The sequence below is a fragment of the Pieris rapae genome, chromosome 5 (assembly GCF_905147795.1).
Source record: "Pieris rapae chromosome 5, ilPieRapa1.1, whole genome shotgun sequence".
Taxonomy (NCBI): domain Eukaryota; kingdom Metazoa; phylum Arthropoda; class Insecta; order Lepidoptera; family Pieridae; genus Pieris; species Pieris rapae.
In genome coordinates this window covers 8,357,861-8,377,695 of record NC_059513.1, presented here as the reverse complement: position 1 = coordinate 8,377,695, position 19,835 = coordinate 8,357,861, and the positions used below count along the sequence as shown (strand labels likewise).

General features: G+C 32.1%; 3 protein-coding genes across 5 annotated transcripts in view; 1 reads left to right on the top strand and 2 right to left on the bottom strand.

Annotated features, from left to right (window-relative positions):
- Window positions 1-3,620: 3,620 nt before the first annotated feature.
- Window positions 3,621-5,240, bottom strand: LOC111004457 (40S ribosomal protein S15). Its single transcript, XM_022275491.2, has 4 exons — window positions 5,125-5,240; window positions 4,882-4,967; window positions 4,414-4,636; window positions 3,621-3,814 (listed from the first exon to the last, which is right to left on the bottom strand). The coding sequence occupies exons 1-4, from the start codon at window positions 5,131-5,133 to the stop codon at window positions 3,689-3,691; spliced, it is 444 nt and encodes a 147-aa protein (XP_022131183.1). The 5' UTR covers window positions 5,134-5,240; the 3' UTR covers window positions 3,621-3,688.
- Window positions 5,241-5,725: 485 nt separating this feature from the next.
- LOC111004443 (tRNA-uridine aminocarboxypropyltransferase 2) lies at window positions 5,726-6,984 on the bottom strand. Of its 2 annotated transcripts, none has more exons than XM_022275475.2 (2): window positions 6,647-6,984; window positions 5,726-6,419 (listed from the first exon to the last, which is right to left on the bottom strand). In XM_022275475.2, the coding sequence occupies exons 1-2, from the start codon at window positions 6,727-6,729 to the stop codon at window positions 5,741-5,743; spliced, it is 762 nt and encodes a 253-aa protein (XP_022131167.2). In that variant the 5' UTR covers window positions 6,730-6,984; the 3' UTR covers window positions 5,726-5,740. The 2 variants fall into 2 exon arrangements, with proteins under 2 accessions (XP_022131167.2, XP_022131168.2); XM_022275476.2 differs by having other exon boundaries at window positions 5,726-6,416; window positions 6,651-6,751.
- A 514-nt stretch (window positions 6,985-7,498) lies between these two features.
- LOC111004449 overlaps window positions 7,499-19,835 on the top strand; it is a 38,919-nt gene continuing 26,582 nt past the window's right edge. The window contains exons 1-4 of one of the 2 annotated variants that reach the window (XM_045628461.1): window positions 7,499-7,615; window positions 7,959-8,054; window positions 8,318-8,385; window positions 8,474-8,971. In XM_045628461.1, the coding sequence (XP_045484417.1) occupies window positions 8,320-8,385; window positions 8,474-8,971 (564 nt within the window). In that variant the 5' untranslated portion in view covers window positions 7,499-7,615; window positions 7,959-8,054; window positions 8,318-8,319. Of the gene's footprint in view, window positions 7,616-7,958; window positions 8,055-8,317; window positions 8,386-8,473; window positions 8,972-11,620; window positions 12,428-19,835 lie in introns of those variants that run through there. The other variant, XM_045628462.1, reaches the window with a different exon arrangement.

Below are 19,835 nucleotides of genomic sequence, written 5' to 3'. Positions count from 1 at the left end.
TCGTCAACGGGTGCTACTTGTGGTGACTGGTCGGACTTGAATACGTGTATTTTTGAGAACTGGCAGTAAATGTAAAACTAGAAGCATTTAATATGTATTTCTTTAGTGACGTTCAAAAGTGTATAGTGTAGTGTAAATGGTTTGATTTGATTTTGATTAATTACAATAATAACAAAAGTTAGTTTATAACAAAAAAACATATTTTAAAGAGTAGTTTTGTCTTTCCATAATAGTCTAGACTAATCAAAGTAGTTGCTGAACGCATTTCAACAATCAAACTAACTAATCAGCTTTATAATTTAAGTATAAATTGTATCATGTAATAATTAATTATAAGGCAACTTTAATCGAATGGGATTTCTAGAAGACTTCCTACTTTTACAATCTCTTTGTATATTTTAGTGAAAATAGCAGTTCGATCCTCTCACGACAGTATTGTCGTCATGGCGACGCAAGTCCATGGTCTAGAGAGGGACAATATTTATATTATAGTTATAACTAATGTATGATAGATAAATAATTGTTAGTGAAGAGCATGCAAGTATACATACAAATTGAAGAGCGAATAAAGTTACACGACTTCTTACAGCACAATTAATTATACTTGAAAAAAGGTGTTTCATGTCCTAGACAAATTTAACAGTATAAACTAAATATCAGTGTTAGGAAATGTGGAAAAATAATACGCTATGTAAAATATACATATACTATACGTAAATAATTTTTAGGATCAGTGAATTAAGGTTTACTCGTTACAAAAAAAAATACTTAAATTTTTTACAAATACACTTCGAAACAATTTAAATTATTTCTTACATTTGTTTCTCTCTCTCTCTGTTTAATTTCATTGTTTTGTTACGTTTATAAATATTATATTATTGTTGAATACATATTCAGCCTTAAAAAACTATACGATGAACACAAAGCATAATAATATGAACACGAGTACGGCGCAAAGCTAACTCAATAATTTCTTAAGTACTTATTTTATATAGTCTTATTGCATTAAGTTATAATAACAATTATTCTTGGGTTTCTATTTATTTAAACTGTCTTGTTCTCACCAAACCTAGTCGCTGCATGTTTTGCAAGTGATCATTAATTTTAAGTTTATTTGGGAGTCTCTCAATAGAACGATGCATGTGCCTGAAGCAGCCATCGCACTTCGCGCACAAAATAAAGGCTGCCTTGGGATTTCAACGATTTTCATTTGACGATTTTCGTTATTTACGCACTGTTTCTTAGCAGATAAAGAAAACGAACAGAGAAGTTTTCCAAGTTAGTGAAGCCTATAAAAGTTTGTAGGTTCGATAGTTAGTTTATAGTTTCTGTGATGCTATATCAATGTCTTAATGTAACGTATGTATATTAACAAACTAACGAGATGATTTATGTATTTTATATAATTTACTAACGTTTTTATGCTATCGAGGAATTGAGTAAAATACGTAAATCGAAAAATCACTTTAATTTATCTCCCATTTAAATGTTTTAAAAAGGATATTACTGTTATATTATCATTTTGAAATATTGGCAAATAAGTTTATTGTTTCTATGGTGCACCAAAATGACGACAAGGATGGAAGGAAAATAATGTTTATTTTTAATGATGAAACCAATTTTTTTTGTAAAGATAATTCGTAATTTGTAACAATCGTATCATGAAACAGTATGCATGCTCCTAATAAATGGTAAGAGTGTAGTCGCGCAAGGTTTTATTGAACTTAATAAATCGACATTATACGAAACATACTACACATAATATGTCTCGTATACTCAAAGCTTTATGTTCGTGCGGAAGGTGTGTCTGTATTTTTTTAAATCATTTTTTTTTTAATAACTAAATAGTTACGTTTTGCATTTTTTGTCAGGAGATTTATGAATAGTTACATTATGGATTTATTTATTTGAAGTTATAAGCATTAGGTAAGTCACAAGGTCAGTAATGGGCTAATACGGTGGTAGAGTATCGATAAAAAATGTTCGAATATCTTAATATAATTCATACATCCATTTTAAGAGACGGATACAAGACCAAAAGAGATGTTAACCAAACAAAGATGCCACTGACGGAATAGCCGCGTATTGGTTAAATGCGGTTTTGGCCAGTGACAACCACCCGAGATATCGGAGAATGCATTTGAATTATTAAAGTGATCAGATATCAACTAAGTATTGCATTTCATTTTCTTTGTATTTTTATGAATCATACGGAGATGTCGATTGCATGATAAAACGATAGTGAACACATTAGTTTTAAAATAACGTTTAACTGCGATCAGCAACGCTGTTAAACTTCTTTGCTGTTTTTATATAACAGGCGCAATAATCATATATATTTGTTATAATTAAATGTTTATTTATACAAATCTTAAATTCCTTCTTTATTCATATTTTATAGTTAATAGTAGCCTATCAAAACTTGAATTGTTTGTGCATACGTATTACGTAGTTGCTTTTAGAAAGTTTATATAGACCTAATTATTATTAGGATCCTTTGAAATCGGCGTTTTGCCGTACTGGCTACTTTTACCAAATTCCAAATTATTTTTTTTACAATCATTACCCTTTAATTTCTTTTTCAAAAAATATAATTAATTTCACTTTCCCGTTTCTTTCTTTGCGTCACTCTTTTTACCAAATGGAAAAGATGAAATATCGCGTTATTTACGAGTACGAGTTCCACCATGGCTCGAAGGGTTTAATTATGTGTAGGTATAGCGGCGTTTTTAGTTTCGAAATTTTTCGTTAAAAATTTTAACCTACAGAACAAGCCGGAGACCAAGGTCGGTAACGAAGATTTGAAGGTAGTATAGTAAAAGTGTTTAATTCATAATACCAAAAAAAAGTGTTTAATTTAGCTGCAGGCTGCGGTGTTAGTTTAAAAACTGTATCCACTTGAAGCAAATTGGAAAGGTGAAAAATCTTGAAAGATGTGTACCTCTCGAATTAAGAAATTAAATTAGACAAACTCACGTCGAGTGCTGCGTTACATTATTCAACCGGCACAATAATCAAGATTTTAAATCAAATCACCTGTGATGTAAAGGGGATGCTGTATGATAGTTGTTATAGTGGAAGGTGGTTGTATAGTCCCTTAAGCCGAAATAGCCAAATCAGCCCCATCCAAGTATCTATTTTTTCACAACAGACCCAAATTAGAAAAGCTTCAATTGGAATGTCAAGACATCCACTGTACAAACACAGTAACATTTTATTCGAAATTTGGATAACTTCATGCAAGGTTAAAACTTTCAACTCTGATGGGATAAACAAAACAGCCTTCAAAGATTTTATGAATTCCCTTCCCTTTAAACAATTATATACGAGCTGCCAAAAGTATTATAGATAGCAAAAGTACATACATTAATTAAATAAATTCCTTTATAAAAAATCTACCTTTTGTTCCTCCCTAACAAAACGCCTTTTATATATGGGTATCAACTTAGAAATCATATGCACGAATTTGATGATACTATACACAAATTCAAAGTCCAACCTAATATTTTACTTAGCCTATATCATTAAACATCTTCAATTAGTTTAAAATCAAATAGAAAACACAACACATATTCAGGTACAAAGTAAAATCACAAAATAGACTGAAATGAAACAGTAAATTATTGTTTACAAGCATTTATTGTTGCAAACATTTTTTTTTTGTGCTTAAACCTAGTAGAAAAACATCCTACTTAAGAGGAATGAATCTGGAGCTGTGGGTGGCACCAATACCAGGTCTACCGTGCTTGACAGGCTTGTATGTGACTGAAAATTCTCCAAGGTAGTGGCCAATCATCTCAGGCTTGATTTCAACCTGAAATTGTCAAACATCCAGAAATTAATAAATGCAAGAGTTTAAAGAGTAGACATGGGCTATAAGAGTAGAAAGGGACATAAGTCTTATTGAAAATTATATAAAAATATATACATGCAAATGGGCAGGAGGCTCACCAGATGTCAAGTAACGATTTTGAATAATACCTAAAAAGAAAATCATTACACAATAATTTACTATGATATTGCTAATAGGTACTGTCTGATAATGATTTACTCTAATTAAATATTATTAAGATATTTTCTTAGAAGTAATACTGCAGACATGGTCAATTAACAAACAAGCATTAGTGGTTGTTATTTATAAAAATCACAAAAGAAACAAATCAGGCTACAATAAAAGACGTTGTTTCACCATTACAATAATAGAAATGTAAAATTATAAAGTTTAACACTAAATGATTCAACTATGGCAATATCAGTTTTAGCTAGCTATTTCATAAAAAAATTACATGAACTGTGAAAGTTATATGTAGTCAAATGTACAATTGACTACAGTTATTACTGTAACTATAGTACAACAGTAATAACTGTAGTAACTATATCAAAATTTAGATTCTTATGACTTAATTCAGATACCTGGTTGAAAGTCTTTCCATTGTAAATTCCCACAATTGATCCAACCATTTCTGGGACAATAATCATGTTCCGTAAGTGTGTCTTTACAATTTCGGGTTTTTCATTTGGTGGCGCTTCTTTCTTCGCACGGCGCAGTTTCTTAACCAGCGCCATTGGTTTCCTCTTCAGACCACGCGCGAATCGCCGGCGAGCGCGGGCATGCATTAACTCCATGAGTTGTTCACTGAAAACAACATTTTTTAAGGTTATGAATTATATATACAGGTATACATATATATATATATAGGTAATGATAACACAAGAGACTTTAAGATATAAAAAATTGTTAAATAGTAAGTAATATGTGATGAAGATACTTATGTGATGATCCTAGTAAATATAAGTATGTAATGACAGTGATGCAAATGTTACCGAGTTTCACAAAATTACAGAAAATATTTTTCATGTACAGGGCAGAATAGTTCTTACTTGGGCATATCCAGAAGCTGATCTAAGTCAACCCCTCGGAAGGTAAACTTCCTGAAGGTACGCTTCTTCTTCAAAGTTTCGTCGACCTGGAAAATGTAAACAGCACTTGTCACTTATGAAAATATCACTTAATAAAGATCCTTTACCGACAACCTGGACCGACATTATTAATTACTTCACAAAATTATAGCCGATTATGGTAGTTTGAATAGATTAATTTCAGAAATTTTATATTTTACGAACCTCAGCCATGTTTCAACACAAATGACAAAACGAAAAGAATTATATGACATTGACATCCCACAATTGTGGAATTGGCATTTCAGCCATTTTCAGCTGTCATATATCACTTGACAACACTGTTTGGTACTCAGAGATGACGTAAAACAGAGATGACAGATTATTTGATAAAACCTATTAGATAACATCAAGAGAGTCGGGAATATGTTATCGGACAACGTAATTATAATTCTTAAATAACTACACAATTACATATATTTGTTTGATCTGGTCCGCTTTTGTCGTATAAATTCTGGAATATAAAATTCAATATTTTTTTTGACAAATAACTCTCATTCTCAAGCTACTTTACCGTAATTATATAGCATAGATGGCGCAATTACAAAAAACGTTTTAAAAAGTATTTTAAATTTTCCATATATAAATTAATTAATTGGACTAATATTAAAATGAAATAATTAACAAAAATTAATTGGATATATATTCTATTAATTGAAATCGTATTAATAATAATTTGATTGTTTACTAAGGAATGTCAACCCAATTGTAAGGGATAGACAAGTGTAAATCATTAAACAATTCTAAGAACTTGGAGTCAAATAAAACTAGACTTTTAGATTCAAGTTTTATTTTGACTTTCATCATAATCTTCAGTTTGTCGTAGTAATTTAGATAACCTTTTACCTATCAACTTAGGATATGTTTTAGTTTTAATTAAAAATTCTTTTGATTGATGTGTAACAGCACCATTTTCTAATTGGAATTTGCAGAGCATATGCAAAGGTTCAATTAGTTGCTGTTTATAAATAGGATTCCTTTCAAGTTGTGAGAGTGCTTCTGCAGCAGTTTCTAGTGTACTTAAACAGCCTTCTGTTGGTTGCGTCCTTATTATGTAGTTACTTGTACTAGAAGTTACAAGCTTTACTTGTTGTATTTTTTGTAATATAGTACTTGATGCATAAATTGCTTTTGCCTGTGGCCATGTGCTATCAATTAATACTAAGTTATATGATTTAATATTATTGTCAAGTTCTTTTATGTCTACAGCGGCTTTACTTGGGTATAAGAGCACAGTATTTTCATGTAGTAAAATCTTCTCTAAGCTTTTGTGACGTGGTTGAGGAAACTTCTTTCCTTTAAATATAAGGCACTTGTTTTCAGCTAATCCAAGTTGTAACATTGGAGCAGTTCGAAGACATCTTTTCTCTTCAGCTGGATGTTGCAAAAGGATTATAGTACTATGTGGATGTAACCTTTCTGGGGGCAATGCAGCACACCAACAAACAGCAGATGGCCTTCTGAAAAAAATATTTTGTTGTATAAATTATATTACACTGCTATTACAGAATCTTATATGCAATAAGAACAACATTTTAAGAAAAAGAAAATTTCTTAATGGGTAACCTGCTTAAATGTTAATATTTTTTATGGTAACAAAAAGTTGTCCCCAGTCAACAATATAATAATAATTTAAGACAAAATATATTGCCTCCAAAAAGCAAACTAATAACATAAGAATTCATACTCGCATTTTTGACACAGCTCTCGCATTACTGGTGGATCAGCAGGTATATTAGATAAATCATGCCAAACTTGCAGGTCTTCCATTTGGTTTTTCACTATACACTACTCACAGGTAATGAGAAATGATTATATCTTGATAAATAACACAATTTATTACTTTTGTTACAAAATATATATGTAATAATAAATATCAAAGGTAGAATTCACAGCTTTAGGATATATAAAAAAATCTTAAAATTACTTTAAGTGATAGTTATTTTAAATTACAATTTATATTTACAATCTACAAAATCGGACTGAATCATAGTATGTATATATAGTTTAATATATTATAATATGCGGGGATGGACTGAAATTTATATTAAAAAATAATATTAAATCTTGATCACTATTCACTATCACAAGGTCAAGTTGTCAATTGTCATAAAAAGTTGGGAATAGTGTTGCTAATAATTCTCAGATAACGCTATATTTGGTGGTTTCCTTTTTACCTTTTCGAGGTATAACATATTATTGTAACCCTTGGCCGTTAAATAAAAATTGTGAAGATTAAATTAATGTCAAATACTTCCATTTGTAGCAATTTATGATGTTAAAATTTCATCCAAAGAAATATAATTTCATAGGGTATTAAGAGAAAGAATATTAATTACGTCAGAACTGACTTATTTCCAAGAATACAGCGACTGAGAAAATATGCAGAAAAGAAAGTAACATTACATTTGAGATAACTTTTTTAAAAAATATTGTCTGTGTATCGATGCAGAACAAAATGTCATGAAATAACATTATGAAAATCTTTATATACACCTGTGGTGATCCGCACAATCAAGAATATTATCTGTGATCAACACAAAATTTTTATGTAAAAGATTTGTAAACATGGAGGCCAAGCATTGTGCACATAAGAACTTGTGTATTTAGATCACAGTTATTCCACAAAAGCAATTTTTTTTAAGTTTGAGTGCCGGTTAGTAGAAATACTAATACTAAAGACTTAAATAAAAGACTATAAAAGTGAGACGAGAAAGTTGTTATTTTGATCTACGACTGAAACGTAGGCATTGTTTGGCGCCAATGTAGCCAAAAACCGTTAAACGCTAATTGTTTTCTTCATAATAACTGATGATTATTGTTTATCATTGTATTTGTATGCGAAAAATCAACAACAAGTGTTGTAAGACCAAAATTATACTATGCTTCCTCAAGAAAAACTGGTCCTACGGGTGTCGTCAGATCTGTCATTTGGACAAATTGATGGAAAATTGAAAGCTTCTTTAAACGTATATTAGATGTTTTCCTATTTATTTCAGTGTACAGCAGTTCTGCAATGTTTATTTACACCTTTATTTGATTGAAATGAAGTGTTACGTCGTACTTTTCTTTGGAGTATCTTGACCAACCTTGAAGTAAGTGGCCCATAATACGATATCCTCTGCGTTCGATCTTAATTTAGACTTCAAAATGACTTATACAATTTAAATTGTGATTACTTCACACATGTCTAACCCTTAATCATAACAGTATACAATTTGATTTTCATTGTATATAGCCTCAGGCAGCATTCATTTATAATTGATGTATTAAAACCTCCTATAAGTTAATTCATAATTATGCATGCATATTTATTCTGTATGGTGTGGACATTGTTTCATAGTTTTATGTTTTACAGAAATGGGCACAGAAGTGCCAAAAACACATGATTCAAGTGGTGATTCAGATTCTAACAGTGATTCTGAGGTAAAATAATTTAAATTATATTTTTTTTTATAACTTATATAGTGATATAAAAAATGTAATCTATTTATAAAATTGTTTTCAATTGCAGAATAGTTCAAGTGACACATCAGGAAGTGACTGGGAATGTTCTGGTTCGAAGCAAGTGAACACTAGGAAATCACATTTCTCAGTTACATCTTGTGATACTGGGCTTAAACTTAAAATTGCTGCAATACCAAGAAAAGTAACACCTAAAAAATCAGCAAAGCCTACAGTGAGAAAGAAAAGTAATGAAACTATATCAAAGCAAAGACCGAAAGAGAAAACTAAAAAGAAGCTATCAGACAGTAGTTCCAGCTCAGAATCATGTAGCAAATGCTCGTCCGCAACATCAAGTGAAGATGATTTGCCATTGAAAGCTGTTAAAAAATCTTTACCATCAAAAACCTCAGTAAAAGTTAAGACAAGTGTTAAGAGTGACTGTGAGGGTAGTGAAAAGGACATAAAAGTCAAGGACAAGTCATGTAAAAGTATATCTACTGCGAAGAAGAATAAGTGTGATGAGTCTAGCCAAGATGGGAAGAAACAGGCACGTCAGCGGGCCAAGGTTAGTACTTTGTTTATTTTGTCAATTCTTTTTGAGACATAATTGCTGTGTTGATTTTCAAGTTTATTGAAATGACAATAATGCATATAGATGCCAGGCAAGATATGCATAAAACAAAAAAAAATATTTTCTATGCAATGTCTTGTTCAATTTAAGCATACATACAAGTAGTCAGCGTCTACCTACCTTAATAATATTGGTTAAATAGAGTGAATGTAGATTGAAAAATATAATGCAATTTATGTAGGCTTTCACTTAAAATTCTAATTAATTAACAACACAATGTTATATAGAATTACCAAAATCATGAGTTATGAATGATTATAAATAACTTGTTTATTATTCCTGTGAAAGAAAATAAAAAAAGCAGCTAGCTTAGATCATGAAATAGTTGTAGACAGAACTTCTTAACTTATATAAACCTGATTTAAACTTTATTTTAAAAGTAAGTAAATTATTATTCCACTAAAGTTTATGTTCCAAAAAAATCTATTATGAGACCAGAATATGTTCAATTTTTTTCGTAGTTATATTTTATAATCTAATTTTCTTTTAAACTCAATCACACAGTACATGACATAAAAAAATGCAGATTTGAAACTATACAAGAACCTTGAAATAGCTACAACAGATGGGGCCTAAATTTTAATGTGTTACAAGCCAAACACTATAACTATACTACTTTGCTACAAGGCTGAAAATATTTCAATACTACCGATCCTATTAAGTCTTAAACTCGTTAAGTTTGCTAACACATATTTAAGAAAATCAAAAAAGTACTCATTATAAATCTTTCTATTTTACTTGAAAACTAAATTAGCAACTATTGTATTATATATTAGTGATAAAATATAAATACACAATTAAACTAAAATGGAAAATATTAAACAAATGTTTTATAAAAAACCTTATTTATTTTTATTATTAAAAATCAATGAGCAGTTTGCATGGACACAATTTAAAGTAACACTGTTTTACTCTTTTCATATTTCTTTTAGTGAATCATGCTTCATATCAACTTATAACCAATAAGTGTATTTTTTACTTTGTGTTTCTTACCCTTTATTTTGTAACTTGGGGGACTATTAATGTATACGAAGGGTTACCTATGGCACAGATCTCAAAAGGTACCCCACTTTTGGTTGTGCTTTAATCTAATACAGTAATATTCATACATATTTTATGTACCACATTCAGCATATTAACTCGGACAATAAAAAGATTGAAAAGAATATTTTATTGTTCAAGGGCTTGCAAAGAAGCTACATTGTTAATGATATTTGGAATAACAGATGTACCGTTGACGTACTTAACATTTTAAAATTGCGTCATTGGTTACGTTTTTTGTTTAGCAAGGGTCCACAATTTAATAAGTCTTCAATTTTAAATTGTAATGGAATGTAGAGACACCAATATATTGTGTTAATTTGACCACAAACTTATATAATTATAATTTTCAACATCGGCCTAGAGTATTTTTTTTTAATGAATAAAAAACTTAACATATTAAAAATAATTTATTAATTATTCTATTACAACTATGATTCTAGGATCAAGTGCTTAGTTAAACAAAGCAATTGTTTCACGACATTTGAAGCGGTTGATTTATGTCGCAAGGAGAAAGTTGTACCATGTTTGCATTCCTGGCCTTATTTTCGTATACATCGATTTCCTAAACCTATTGAAACCTAAAGAATAGTATGTTTATGTTGGAGGACTGAGCATATGTGCAATTCACTGATATTTATCTAGCATGATCAATTTACATATTATCTTTTATTTTACCAAGATTAAATGTAGTTAGTACAGAGAACCTTTACATCATAATAGTGGGTCTGCTCAATCAATGTTAAATGAAATAGCGAAACTAATTACAGTGCTATTAATACCGCATTACAGTAAACTGTTACTTTACAGAAGTAGCCAACACGCGTCCTAGATTGCTATTTTTATTCTCCCTACACCTAGTTAAATGGAATTTTAAATGGTTCAAGACACGTAGAAATAAAAACATGTCGACAGATTTGTAATAGTCGTGAAAAATCAATATTTAAATTAGCAACGCCTACTACACATTTAATAGCTGGGTCATTCACTTTTCGCTTGATAATGGTATTCTTTTGTTGATGGATTTGTCGTGTTTTTATTACTTTTATATTGCAATCAATTTTTGAAGACTGTATGAAATGAATCCTTTTTATTATATTTAATTTTGTGAAGACAAAAAAATTATAGAATGGTAACATTTTACCCAAATTTTAGTTTAATGAAGAATGTTAAATAAATTTATGTCATCCTCTAAAAATTAGGTATTGACGATGAAATCAAAAATATTTTGACGACATTGGTATGATAGTCGTTCTACGACGTATTAAATCTCAAACTGATACAGTTGTGTAATAGTAAAATGCAATTGTATTAAGGGTAGCTTAGGTGTGCGGCGTGCAGGTTTTAATTAAGGCGGTGGGTGCGCTCGGTTCGCGTGCCGGGCTTGCACTTCCGGCGGCCCCGGGGGCGCTGTGCTTTTCCTCGCGGGGGAGGCCGGTGCGAGGAAAGCGCGACCGGTCGTCACCGCGCCAAGGAATTAAAATTTTTCACGTAAACTGGTTTGATAGCGCGAACAGTGGCAGAGTGGGGGTCGCGAATACGCGTCGCGCCATTAGCGGCTAGCGAGCTAGTTAAGCGCGCGCGCGTCTCACGTTTGCGTACGCGGTGTTTCATGCGCACGATATAACGATCGTTGGTTGAACTTACGGACTTGGAAATTTGTGACTGAAATTTTTGTGTGTATTGTGTGTGTTTATTGGTGCCTTGTTGTACTCTTTAGTGTCTATTAAGAGCTATATTATAGGTTAACAAAATTATTATAAAATTTGAGTGAAGTCGACGGTTGGTTTAATGAGTGCGGTGGCACTTATAAATGCAAAGTAAACATTTTGATAAGGAAAAGATTTAAGCGTTGCCAAAATTCTCTTATCAATTACTTAGTCCGACTCAAGGTCGCGCGTTATCACTGCCATTCGGGCAGAGCCGATGGATTCGTTCAGTGATTGCGCGCAACACTGCAAATTACTCATTTCACTGTGAGACTTAACAATTCTGTTCATTTTATTGCAGAATTAAATTTCATTATTCATATTGTTTACTTTGATTTTAGCCGAACAACATTTACTGAATTTTTTAAATTGTTAAATGGTATTAAGTATTATTGTTTACAAACTTATATCGTGAGGCCGTGTATGTAGATCGCGACCTAGTTGCGCGTGATTGAGGATAAAACAATATAAATAGATCTACTAGTTTCAGTGTGATGGTTTATAGTTATTCAGTGGCTGTAGTGAATAGTGATGCATGATGCGACACGAAGCAACGCCTGCACCCTGGACGGCTCCTGGTGAGGTTTGGGAATACGTCAGCCAACTGGTCAGCTCCTATCACGACCAACATGATTGCCAGGTGCATATTTCATATACTAAACGGGTTTAACTCGGTATTAAGGCCACTTTAATTCGACAAATTTTTTTACATCTTTTAATTGTAAGGTGTATAATAAAGTTAATTTTTTTGAAACAATTTTCGAACCTTATTAAAAAGTTAATTATAGAAAATCTGTTAAAACAATAATTTAAGGCTAGGCACCATACGAGTTTTAACATTTGATCAAGCTAGACTTTTATTACAGCATCGATTAATATCTTATTTATGTAAGATTTATTTAAGATTAAATTGGCTGGTAAATATTCAGTTTAGAAGCTGCTTCATATAATATCTGCTAATATAAGCTCCATTTGGAGGATATACAGCTTTAGTTTACCTACACATATACAAATTCCATCTTGTCCATACTATATTTTAGTATGCATATCAATATTACGAACTATTACTTTGCTAAAGCTAATGATATTCATCTTAGCTCTAAGCATTATTCATTCGAGACCTAGTTACTGTTACTTTACCGATAGGCACCTATCGCTCGCGTGTTCTAACACAGATACGCAAAATTAAATTTTATTACTTTGCTGCGACTAATGTAAACTTTAAACAGGCCAGCTGTTGTGTAAACGAATATATGCAGACAGTTTGCCGAGTTTATACACTTTTATATTCATCGATATTATTGAATTGATTTATTAATATCCTTAACATTGTGAATAAACTTAATTTAAAAAAATATTGTTATGGATAATATTTTCTATTAGTTCTATCGCATTTATCATGAAGAGTTTTCAGAGGTTCGGATTATTAGCAGAATACAAAATACCATCCGTATCACCTCGAAGTCTGCCGTTCCACAGCTGAGCGTTTTCTATGGCAGTTTTTGCCGCGCAACACTATGTGGAACCAGCTGCACTGAAGTATTTCCGAAATAATTCGACTTCGACCCTAAGTCGAATTATTTCAATTCAATCGTACCAATTCTTAAAAGGCCGCCAACGCAATTGTGAGCTATCTGGCAATGTGAGTGTCCAAGTATCACTTAATATCAAGTGAGCCTCCTGCCCGTTTAGGATGTTGATAGATATTTTAAATAAATTACATTTATAAGTTAAAAATCAAGTATATTTCTCAAGGATGTTGATGTTGAAATCATATACTGACCGTAAAGGTACAACCCCATAAACAAATATTGAGAAATTTAAAAAAAAAATGGTTAAATTGAAAGCTTTCACTATAAAAATCGTTTGAATGGGTATTAATTAATATTATATAAATTTAAACTAATTTCTTTTACATTGCCACAAAGGTGTACAGATTAGGATTCTAAATGGAGGTATTAAACTATTGACTGGATCAAAACTCGTCCGTAAAATCGTGATCGACTGAGCGTGACGATATTAAAATTGACCGCAACGCGTGTTTAAGATCAATGAACAAAATCTTATATCTAAATATAATTGTTATGCAAATTCATCTGGTTAATATTATGTTTCATTCACGTCATTACAATCAGATTAATTTATTCAATGGTCATTTTTGACCTTTAGTCTCTTAGAATAAACATCTTAATATAAAAACGGTTAAAACAATTGAATATCAAAGTCATATTAATACTTTAATTTCTATTGACTTGCGTAATTAATCGTTTATATTTTGACTAATATGTGACTTGGTTTGACTGCAATACCAGGCATTACCTCGGGTGCGTTCTACGTTGTAAGGCATTAAGATGCCTCCGAGTTCGCTGTTAAGATAAATAGGAGATTGTCTAAACTAACAGATAAACTCTAACGCTTAATAAAATTCATTAAATTGTTTATCGTCACTGCTTTGTCAATGTCCTCATGAATCGTATCCTCACTCGTTCACTAATCAGCTTTAATAAATATACCTTACAAACAACCTCGAAGACAATAAACAACTTATTACCCACACTATATTATACGTCTTAGTTATATGATTAAGAAAAAACTTAAATTCCAATAACATTGCTAATTTAGTTTCAGTTAAGACTTAATAAATTATCTATTTATTAACTTACCTAGATGTTATTTCCAAGAGTTTTTGCTCCATAGTTCGATCATTAAAGAAAGGCTGCCACTGTTGATCGAAGCTTGCTGGTCGCTACTGATTGATGTGCGTCGCAGTTAAAGCCCTGTAGATCTTATCTTGTATCTAATAGCTTTAACGAGATTACGGTACCATTCCAGTTCAATTTACATCTCTTCCTGATTGTTATCGCATCGACTTTATCAACGTTTTATTGAACTGTAGTAATGAGTAAATTGCATTTCTTGGTTTTACAAGTTTGGTATTATTCCCTCGTAAGTGTAGATCGTGTTCAAATTATATTGACCTTAGAATGCTTAAATTAAGCTATTTGTTTCCTTTGGATCTTGCTTCGTTATGCTCCCTAACTAGCTGTAGATATAAACGCTACTAATGCGATTAAAGATACAATTCTTATTGTTGCTTGTCTACGGTTAAGTTTGTATATATATTTGATGTTATATCTATTTAGAAGTATTGCTTAATGTGTGTACTAAAATATTTATCGGCAATAAAGTAATGTTGCACTTGACATAGTATTGCGTTTTGCGGTATTTGACGAGTATTGAATTTGTAGACGGTCTTATGAAGACGGGAGGTGGTTACAAAACCGGTTCGACATCTTTGAGTCGACGAATGGTGACATCCGCAAAAAGTGCGCAATTCACAATCCAGTACGTTGATCATTTAATCGGTGTGCAGACTTAACTTAAATGCAAACTATTCACTCTTAACTCGATCATTATACGAGGCATTGATTTCCTTCGCCTCGTCTCGCTTAAACCGGTTAGGCTATCGTCTATGAACATAAACGATTATAGACTCTTGTTCTGTGAAAATAGATTCGCATTGCATTCCCAGTTACACTCGACAGATGGATAATAATGATTCTATTAAAATAACAGACGAGTTCCTTGGCGGTTGAGATCGTTGGAGCGCATTTTTCTCGTTTATGAATCGGTGCCTTAATACATATTATCATGTTAACTGCGATTAAACGCTGCACATGAGTAGGTACGAAGCAAGACCGGTAAAAGTTGTGAGGGAATGCAGGAGGTTTGTATGAGTGAGTGCATTCGACGCATTTCCAAAATGGCACTTTGGTCACATTGATTTTATGCATCATTGCTGCTTACGTATATTCAATCGGCTTTTATAAACAATCGCAGACCCTCATACGGGTTCGTTGTGTTAATAATAAACGCTTTCAATCAGCCTTCTTATATGCCAATTATAAATATGGATGCCCTCATTTTTCCAACTGCCAAAGAGTTAAAACTAAACCATAATTTAATAGTTTTGAGTCGATGTTTAATTATAAGTTATCATGCACGTTTTATGTTATGAATATTATGAACTGACGCATTATAATGAGTCGGGAAAAGCCGGTCCTACCATCCTCGATCCTGGTACCTCGTTTTCATATATACATGTGACAACTACTCTTCTGTAGGGTTGACAGCCGTATACCTGTTTACATAGGGCCCCGAGACCAGTTAGCAACTACATTAAATTATCCTTTATCATTTACCCAACCTGTTCAACCGTCTATTAAGAACACAGCAGCTATAAACTATTTCCCACGCCTTTTGCTAACATGTGTTTTGTTTTTTTTTACATTTACATCCACGATTTCTGAACGTATGTTCATGTTAACATGGATCATAAAAAAGAAGACTATAATTATCTGAATAAGATAATATTGTATTGAAACAGATAATGGAAAGATACAACCCTTGCTTCCTATCGGATAATGCAAAACGAGGCTCGGGAATAAATCGTTTACATGGTTGTCGGCGTAAACTGGTACTGTGCGTTGCAACTAACAACCCAGAATATCGAGGATCTTGTGGAATTTACATAGAGAAGTATCTATTTAAGTTTTACTACGGTATTTAAATCAAAGATTTAACAATCCAAGCTTTTCACAAGATATATATTGATCAACTTAGTAGATGCAATGAACGGGGAGCCATTGTAATTGTCTCTATTCTACTTAACAATTGACATCCTACCACTTGCACTTCTACAGAGTACTATGTACTTAGTACATATGTACATTTGGTGGAGCATGTAGGTGCAGTGGCTTATCTCACCATTAGAGTTATTATGGGCTGGTATCTCGTCGATCGCACCGCACCGCTTCGATTGTTTCTGAACTCGCCACAAAGCCGGGCGCTACCACCGTAATTGACCACTGTTTATTTCCAAGACGAGGTCTTATTTTATGCATTATTCTGTTTTATCGTTAATATTTCAGCACTAACAAGAAAATGTCGAGTTCAATATTGTTGATTGTTCGTTGTTTAATTTTGGTATTAGGCATTGAGAAGTTTTTTATTTTATCAGCTTAAGTGTATTTTCATCAATTGAGGTAGGTACATTTGGTGTGCGCGAAGAACAGTTTTAGATGTTATCACATGATTGAAACCCACGCTGTTTAAAGCAGACAACGCTCTCAGCGTATGATTATTTGTTATTCTTTATTTATTTTATTTGTATTCGTAGAATTTGTGTTGGTAGCAAGGCTGATTATCTAAAGCTGTGCACAGAGAATAATTTCTTGTATCAGCCCTTTTAAATTTCGAACGACCCTTCTTCTCATTGTCTTGCCTTGACCTCTCAAATATATTTGCATGGGTTGCATTTGCACGGAACAGAAATTATTTGCTTTAAAGCTATTCCAAAGATCACGTTCGAAATGTAGCCAGTGACGACGGTAATCGTGCACTAGCTATCGCATTCAATTAATCTCGAGTAGTTTCTCTGTGACTTTTGACGTGCCGTCCCGATTCCGTGTTGCTGTGACGAGGTACAGTAATATTTTACACATGATTAGAGCGGGCTGTATGGGTAAGCAAATTGCGCCGAACGCGAGGCGAAGTCACGATCTCAACCTCGCGGGAACCCGGGAATTTCTAGAGAATTCCAACGTAAATGCTATAAGATATTAATGGAACCGTGACATTTAATGTAAAAAAATTATAAGCAACCAAACGAAGGCGGAAACGTCATAAAAATAGTGAATGATTTAATATTCCCATGGCCGGTGTAAGGGAAAGGTAAGGGAATTATCAGGTCGTTGGATATTTAAATTAGACATCGCTCTTAGCCGATTACATCGTTGCGGATAAGGAAGTCGCGGCATATCGTGTCATCGCTGGGAATGCTGCCATTGCAGTCTCTTTACAACAAATTTGTTGATAAATAAAATTACTTAAAGAAATCCTTTATTGGTTTTCATACGGCAAATGTATGAAGTAACATTCAGTTTTTATTTTCTATTCTCACCCTAAATTTGTACACCTTAATTAGGCATGGTCAGACTGGGTAGATTGTGATCAGTGTATGGTAATGGGCGCCTAATTCTGAGTCACACGCCGCCGTACCTCTTGACACCCCGATAACAAACATTGCGTGTTATTATATTGCAGTTCTATTATAAATGCAACGTCATAATAATATTTTTTTAATAAAGAAACCGTCGAGTCGAATACTTCATGATTATGAGCTTTATTTAAGTCCTAGTCAAAGGTTTCATGATCATTTTACAAGTTATTTTAGAATTTTAGCTAAAAAATGAAAGAAAAATTACAACAAAACTACTAAAACTTATGTATAATATTTGTTGTATATTGGATATTGCTCAATAATTCAAACATCGAACGCGATATTAGATTAAAAAGATCTAAATATTAATTTATTGTTTTGATTTGTCCGAAGTATTATTCTCAAACAAAACATGTAGAATGAAGGGTCCGTAAAGGTGGGATTCATACATTACCTTATGCAACGGTGTCAATCCGGTTGGAACGGATGGGCCCTCCGTCTGTTATGTATGACCTTGGTCTTATTAAACAGTTGTATTAAATTTAATAATATAAATTAATTTTGTTCACTTAAAACGATGTGCAATGTTGTGACTGTATTGCGTAATATTTATTACATTATATACAGAAGTCATTTAGATTTTAAAGCTTAAAACATAAACTTAGTAAATTACATTTTTTTATTGTTAATATGTTTAAGTAACGGTGCCTCGTAGATACGAAGTATTTTAGCAATTGCATCATAGAGTGCTTAGAGTTTTCATATAACAATTTAGTAGGGTATAATTTTCAAAACATCCTTTAGTGTCAATGCTATGTCATAAAATGTATGCAATTTCAGTTTTTCTTGAATCTCGTGAAGATAATCATCGTGAATTGTGGCTTGTTTTAGGGTAAAGAGTCAAGACAGTACTATCTATGACTTTTGTCTTGTGAAAAAAATGCAAATAATGGGTTTTAGAGAACTTAAGAATTATAATTAACTAGTGACCCGCCCCAGCTTCGCACGGGTGCAATGCTGATGAAAAGAAGGGTTTTTATTATGTATTGTTTTTCCGTCGCTGGAAAGCTCCAATAATATACGCGTTCGATCGCTGCTAAATAAACTGTAATGGGCTGTATAGATCTATATTAAATGAACAATGTATTCAAGGTATTTAATTGGTTAAGGATTAATGCTGTATTGGTTAAAATCGCTGCGAAAATTAGCCATTATTTGTCGTAAAAAGTAAATGACAAAAAAAAGTTATTGTGGGTTATCCATAAGAGATAGACATATACCATCACGGACTTTTCTGTAGACCTTTCAAGTCTTCAGTAAAATATCCTATCTACGATATTTAAGGTAATTTCCCTTCATGTTCCATAACTTTGGGACGTAATTACGATACTTTATACGAAAAACGATAATTTATTCGTCTTACATTAAAACATATAAACGTTTGTATTTATTATATTTACATCTCAGTGGATAAATGAAGAATACGAATTATATTGTTACACACAATCATTATTATTGGCATGCTAATTGCGAAGATAAATGTTTGTCTTCAGATAATAGAGTATTGTTGATGCAACGAGTATTATTATTTCAAGGAAGGTTTAGTATAGCGGTTTTGAAAACATATTTTTGAAATGAAAGCATACTATATGCAATTATTTGATTCAAGAAAATAATTTATATACATAACATTTACGAATAAGATTGCCCTAGATAATTGTCTAGATAGACCTCACCATCTAGATCTAGATACCCAAGGCTTACCGCCATCCAATTTGTCCTTTTCAAAAGCACGCCGTTTGCCCGAAAATTCTCTTGATGTGTTAATGAGCTATGTCTAGGCTAGTTTTTATATTTTTTTATTATTTTCTAGTTTATGTATCAGTGATGGTAAGCTGTATTGTAGTGTATTGAATAAGTTTACTTATTTTTATTGTAACTGAATCAAGTATATATATTAAAAGAAACGCGTTATTGAAATGTAAAATTTAAGAATGGCGGTCGATGTTTTGATAAATGCATAGGATTTTATTTTAATGTATCTGCA